The sequence below is a fragment of the Leopardus geoffroyi genome, chromosome A1 (genome assembly GCF_018350155.1).
Source record: "Leopardus geoffroyi isolate Oge1 chromosome A1, O.geoffroyi_Oge1_pat1.0, whole genome shotgun sequence".
In the NCBI taxonomy this organism is placed as follows: domain Eukaryota; kingdom Metazoa; phylum Chordata; class Mammalia; order Carnivora; family Felidae; genus Leopardus; species Leopardus geoffroyi.
Window position 1 is genome coordinate 197,703,906 of NC_059326.1, and position 6,369 is coordinate 197,710,274.

The following is a 6,369-nucleotide window of genomic DNA, read 5'->3' on the forward strand; positions in this document are numbered from 1 at the left end:
CTGCCCCAGCCCACAGCAAGCTCCCTCTTCTTCCCGAGAGGTATTGCGTTTCTAGCTCTTATACTCACTTGGGCGTGGGTTGTGAGCTGCTCTGTGCCGCTTCCTGGTCTGCATGGGTTTGAACTCCCAGGGACCTGGGTTCCAGTCCTGGCCCCGCAGCTAGCCAGTTTGTGCGGCTTTGGGAAGTTACTTAATCTTTTCAAGCCTCAGTTGTCTCATTTAGTAGGAGAGGACAATTATGTTGCCTACATCATGGGACTGTCAGGATGACATAATGCCTGAAAAGGTGACCAGCACTGTTCGTCTCATTCAGTAAGACACCATAAAAGGAACCTGTTTAGTATTATTCATCTTATGCTACAGAAGGTAGAGACTGAAGCCTATACTCTTCTCACGCTGCACACAGTAGGTGCCCCATAAATACCCCCCGACTGATTCTAGCCTGGGCTTCTTTTGGGTCAGAAATATTCTTTTTTAAATTTTTTTTTTTCTTTTGGTGTTTATTCTTGAGAGAGAGAGAGAGAGAGACAGAGAGTACAAGAAGGGGGAGGGCAGAGACAGAGGGCGACACAGAATCGGAAGCAGGCTCCAGGCTCCGAGCTGTCGGCCCAGAGCCCGACGCGGGGCTCGAACCCACGAACCATGAGATCAGGACCTGAGCCGAAGTCGGATGCTCAACCGACTGAGCCACCCAGGCGCCCCTGGCCAGAACTATTCTGAGCATCATGTAACAACAGTTCCTATGCTTCCAAGCTCCCTCTTCCCCAGGCTCCTTCCCCCAATAATGACCTCAGTGGGGAGGCCCACCCTGGCCTGCCACTTTGCACACCTGTCAGCATACATCTCAGGATAAGGTTGTCATCTGACAGACTCTGAGAACTTGCTGTCCAGGCAAAGAAAACTTCACGATCATGAATCCAACACAAACCTTATGTAACCAACCTGTCAGCAAGAGGGACAGAGGGGCACTGACAGACGCCTACCTCCCCACCAAAAAAAAAAAAAAAACAAAAAACAAAAGGAGACCGGAAGCAAGGGATCGAGGCATGCCAAAAATGCTCTTGCTTGTCAAGACCCTTAACACTGATCAAAGCTCTTGGATTTGAAGGATTCCTGAAGGAACGCAGAGATGGCTAAACCCCCTCGTACTGGAGTTTTCACGGAAATTGCATTAGATGCTTGTGTAACCCAAAGAATATATATACAACATTTTTTTTTCTTTTTGGTTAACAACGTTTATTGTCCATGGGACTTACAACGATGACAGAAAAGCTTACAACATTTTTTTTTTTTTCTACCTGAAATCTCTACCTGGAGTGGCTTGAAATTCCCGGTGGCTTAAGGACTCTTGTATCTTCCCCCTAAATGCTGAGGGTGTCCTAGTGGACTCTTGCTGAGGAAAAGAACAATTCTTTCTCTTGTCCCTTCCACAGATTATTCGGTCATTGCCTGATTTTTGTGCCAAGGACCCAAAAGCAATAAGAACATCCAGGGGAATGAATTGGCTAGGGGACAGCCCCAGGGCGAAGCTTCCACAACAGAGGGTGAACGCAGAAGTCAATGACAATGCCGTGGAGAGAGCACATCAGCTCCCGGAATAACAGGTGACAGCCAGGCTCCCCGGCCATAGCCCCGTCTCTGACATCCTTGGCTTCTTACCTTGGACAGGCCATTCCCCCTCCCAGGTTTTCATCTCTTTGGATGCCAAATGCTTTCTGGGGACTCCTTCAAGTCCAAGATGCTGTGAGGCTACCGGAAGGGTGAAGATATGCTGGAGAAGCTGCCTGCCCCTCTGGGTGTGGGCCCCCGAGCAGGAGGAGAGTGTGACAACCGGCACGAAAGCCCTTGGAGAAGCGAAAGTGCCGAAGGGCGCACACTCTCCAACTGGCTGTGGCACGTTCCAAAACCTTGGGCACCTAACTTTCTCCCAAGAGCTGAGTGTGCATCCGGACACCCAGCACTGAGCTGACAGGAGGCAGAGGAAGCCAATGCTTTTCTGGTTGGGGATCTTGGCTGGGACAGAAGGGAAGACAGAAGTGGAGTCAGCTTGGTGAGCGGGTGAAATGGCAATGAACATGGAGGCTGATCCTCCCCAGGCTGGCGTTGCCAGGGAGGACGGTTCTCTCCGTCAAACCTGGGCCAAGCTCTGGCTCAGACACACGGTGCAAAAATAGAAAGGGGGTGGGAGAAGAAATGTGTTTACTTTTGTGATTTTCCCTCATGTGCCTCTTAAGGGTATTAGAATCTCTCCACGAAAAGGCCGTCTTAGACTCCCCGGCCTCACCTCCATTGATAAACCCGACCAAACAAACAATGCACAAATCCAGCCATTGACAGGGCAGCTGGAAGGCCAGTTTGGAAGGCGGGGGGGGGGGGGGGGGGGGTGGTGGAGGGGAGAGTGATGAGTGATGGTCTGGGGTCTGTCACTAACTGGGCGAACCATGGAAAATCCCTCTTGGATGCTTTGCAAAATCAAGCGATTGCATTAGACAGACTCTAAAAATCTGTTTAGATTTGTGAGGCTTATATCTGCGGATCTCAACCAGGGGTGGTCTCACCCCTCAAGGAGTATTTGGCAGGGTCTGGAGACCTTTTTGGTAGTCACAATTCAGAGGGCGCTCCTGGCATCTACTGGGTAGAGGCCGGGGATGCTGTTGAACGGCTGACGATGCATCAGACAGCCCCCACCACAGAGAACCACCTGGCCCAAAATGTTAATAGGGCCGAGGCTGAGACATCTCGCTTTATACTGAAGTCAGGAGGGTCAAAGAGGGGGACGGGCAGGAAGAGACAGAAGTAAAGAAAGAGAAGGGGTTAAAATCCTGTTTCCCGGGTCATGAGGTATTCATCGGTTAAGTGTTTTCCAGTTTTCTCCCTATGACCAATACCCTCTCAGTTTTCTTTGGAATTACAGGGCTGTGCTTGAGTAGCTTTTTCCTAAGAACTCCCTCCTTTATCTTTCAAATGCCAAACCCCGATGCAGTACAAACTCCTCCCCTATGAGATGCAGCGAATACATAACATAAGCAGCTACTGGAACTGGAAGGTGGGTGGTGAGGGTGCACGGAGGGACGAAACAGATGTCCGTAACTCGGTTTCTATGAGTCAGTGTTTCTGATGCAACAACACAGAATGATCACCATAGGACCAGCGAGACAAGCTATGCTGTCAGCGGGGAGAACTGCTTTGAGGAGCTGGCCCTGGGAGGGCTACAGGTTTGCAGCGGCAGATTCAAAGGCAAAAGAAAGGGTTAAGCAATCAGTGCATGCCATTCTCGTATCATTCCATATTAAGTCCCTGGGCAGTTATTACAAATAGTTACCTGCGGTTTCCAGCGGGGGAGGCGACCGCACTCCAGTCAAGGGTTTTTGGAGAAACAGGTGCAATGAAGTCATGGTCAAACAATTTATTTACTGTAAACTTTAGACTTTGCTCAGGAAAACAACTGAAGCCTGCCCCTCCAATCTCTGCCTACGACACCCTGTTTGAGCAAATAAGAGGAGTGGGGAGAGTCCACGTTCACAGCTGAAAGGTCCGAAATACTCAAGATCCTCCAGTGCAAGGGTGCAGGAAGGAAGGACTCCTTCGGATACAAATTACCAGCAGCAATATATATTACCCCTAATACTTGACCAATGAGGTAGATCCACGGAAAAGTCATCAAAACAGAGCAGCCCCAGGTCCTCTGGGACCGAAGCCCTTCAGACACAAAATTAACACGTTCCATGCAAAAAGGAACTGAACTGGACAAGAAACAATCACTCGAATGTGTTTTCTCTTTGTTACAGCTTAAAAAAATAATAATAAAAAAAAAAGGCAGAAGGCTGTCCTTCCTCCTGCACATCTCTATACAATTTTATTCTAAGTTTATTACACTCAAGTTAAATAGTCTGTTTAGTGTTTGGCTGGGGGGGGGGGGTGGGTCATAAAAAGTAGAAAAACCCGCCTTACAACAGTGAGTCGTTTGTGCTACCGTTCTGCCCTTGTGAATCAATGCTATCGTTAGGCACAGTACCTTGACGGTTTGCAAGGTTTTCCGTGCCTGGGGGGTCCTCACACAGCACTTCGCTGTCTTTCTCCTGCCCCAGGGGACCTCCGCTGTGTTCCCCGGCATAGTCTGTTCTGCTGTTACTGTTGTTGGAGTAGCCATTCCCATAGGCCTTCAGAGAAGACCTGCGCAGGCACAGAAGCTCCTGGAAGGCAATCCTGAAGTCTGGGCTCCGGCAATAGATAAGGGGATTGAAAGCAGAGTTGACGTAGCCCACCCAGTTTAGGAGGATGTAAACTTCCTTAGGGATGAGGTTATCCTGGATCACGTGCACTATGTTGACGATGAAGAAGGGTAGCCAGCACAGGGTGAACGTGCCCATGATGATGCCCAACGTCTTCAAGGCCTTGTGCTCCTTCAAGCAGAACTTGGAGGCCCTGCGATGTCCATGCCCGCTCCGCCCATCCTGCTCCACTTGGCTGAGATTTTGGGCGTGGAAGCGGCCCTCAGATTTGTCGATCTTCTGGAGCTGCCTTTGGGCCACCTGAAAGACCCTGGAGTAGACGAAGACCATGACCACCAGGGGTAGGTAGAAGGACACGATGGAGGAGGCGATGGCATAAGCTTGGTTCGTGAAGAAGTCACAGCAGGTCTCCTTGGCATAGCAGTTGATGGCTTCCTGGTGGGTGGCCCGGTACCAGTGCATCTGGATGGGCAAGAAGGAGGTAAGCCCCGACACGATCCACACCATCAAAATGACCACCCGGGCCTTATTCTTGGTCAGCAGGCTCTGGTACTTGAAGGGCGACGTGATAGCAAAGTAGCGATCCACGGCGATCACGCACAGGGTCTCAATGCTGGCCGTGACACACAGCACGTCAATGGAAGTCCAAAACTCACACCAGAAGTTGCCAAAGGTCCACATTTTCATGAGGATGTGGCTGGCCCCAAAGGGCACCACCGCCAGGCCCATGACCAGGTCAGCACAGGCCAGGGAGGTGATGAAGTAGTTGGTGACCGTCTGCAGACGCTCGAATTTGGCGATGGCCGTGATGACCAGCACGTTTCCAAACACGATGGCCAGGACGATGAGCGACATGACGATGCCCATGCCCACCACCCACGCGTCGTTTCGTTCCTGCGTGCCGTCCTGGTCCGGCGCGTGGCTTCCGTTGGGCGCCAGCAAGAAGACGCTGCGGTTCCCGGGCTGCCCCATGGCGCGCAGGCTGGCAGGTGAGCGCACTGGCTGCCGGCGCACCGGCCGCGCCTCAGCGGGCGGACCTCCGGCGCGGCGCTGCGGGCAGCGAGCGGACGCCGGGAAGCCTCATCCAGGGGCCGTGGGGTGGCTGTGCTGGGGGGCGCGTCCTGCACTCAGCCTGTAGGGTGCTCTGGGCTCCGCGGGCGCGTCGGACCCAGCCTGCGCTCTGGAGAAGCCGCCCCGGATTGCGCGCTGCCCGTTATGTGCACAGGACTTTAGGGGACTGCCCTCGCGGTGACGTGCGGCAACTTTACGCCAATGGCGGGCGGGCAGCCCCAAAGGGGCGAGGCCCGGTCCCCTTCCCGCCCTCCCCTCCCCTCCCCTCCCCTCCCCTCGCCCGTCCCCTCCCGGGGCTGGCCCGGGCGGGGCCCAGCTGCTCCCTTGCGGTGGGCGGGCCACCTCTCCCTGCCTGCTCCCTGGCTGCCCCCGGAGGCCTGCAGCTGGGGCTGGCGTGTGCACCATCCGATCCGGGAGCTTGGGGCTCTTTGGGGGCTGCTACCTGTCTGACCCGGGCCCCTGGGCTGCCTCCCCCCACATTAGGCAACAGAGACTGCAGTGCCCACCCCGACACGCACGGACAGGCACACATGCACCCCGACGGACATGCTCAGACTTATACGGAACCACAGCCACTGACACGGAGACACGCCCGTCCAGCGCACCCACAAGCACGCTCGCCCTCGCGCGCGCGCACACACAGAAAGCCACAGGCACACAGTCACCCCTGCCCAACAGAGACGGAGCCAAGAAACAAACACAGAAGCGCCCAGAAGCACAAAGGCATAGGGCACACACACAGAAAGAAGTAAACAACACACAACGCTCACTTGGCGGCAAGCAGAGCGCCACAGACTCGGACGTCCCCATCCAGGTACTCCTGACCCCTCCTTCGTGCACCCACTCCCCGCGACACACACACGCACGCACGCACAGGGCACATTCCCTTTCAAACATTTGGCAGGACCACAGGAGGTGACTTGAACAGCTGCCCGATTTCCTCAGCACACTCACTGTCAAGTACTGTTGGTGCCCTCCTTGGGAATTTGCAGGCGTTGGGACATATAATTTCACCCTTTGGGTTTCGTTTGGAGCCGGAGCTGGGGTATGCCCGTGTGCGTTTGCG

The 6,369-nt window shown here is 53.9% G+C and overlaps 1 protein-coding gene across 1 annotated transcript; it reads right to left on the reverse strand.

The window, feature by feature from the left end:
* Positions 1–3,391: 3,391 nt before the first annotated feature.
* Positions 3,392–5,463, reverse strand: ADRB2 (adrenoceptor beta 2). The gene has a single exon (XM_045437797.1). The coding sequence runs from the start codon at positions 5,202–5,204 to the stop codon at positions 3,948–3,950; it is 1,257 nt and encodes a 418-aa protein (XP_045293753.1). The 5' UTR covers positions 5,205–5,463; the 3' UTR covers positions 3,392–3,947.
* Positions 5,464–6,369: the final 906 nt, after the last annotated feature.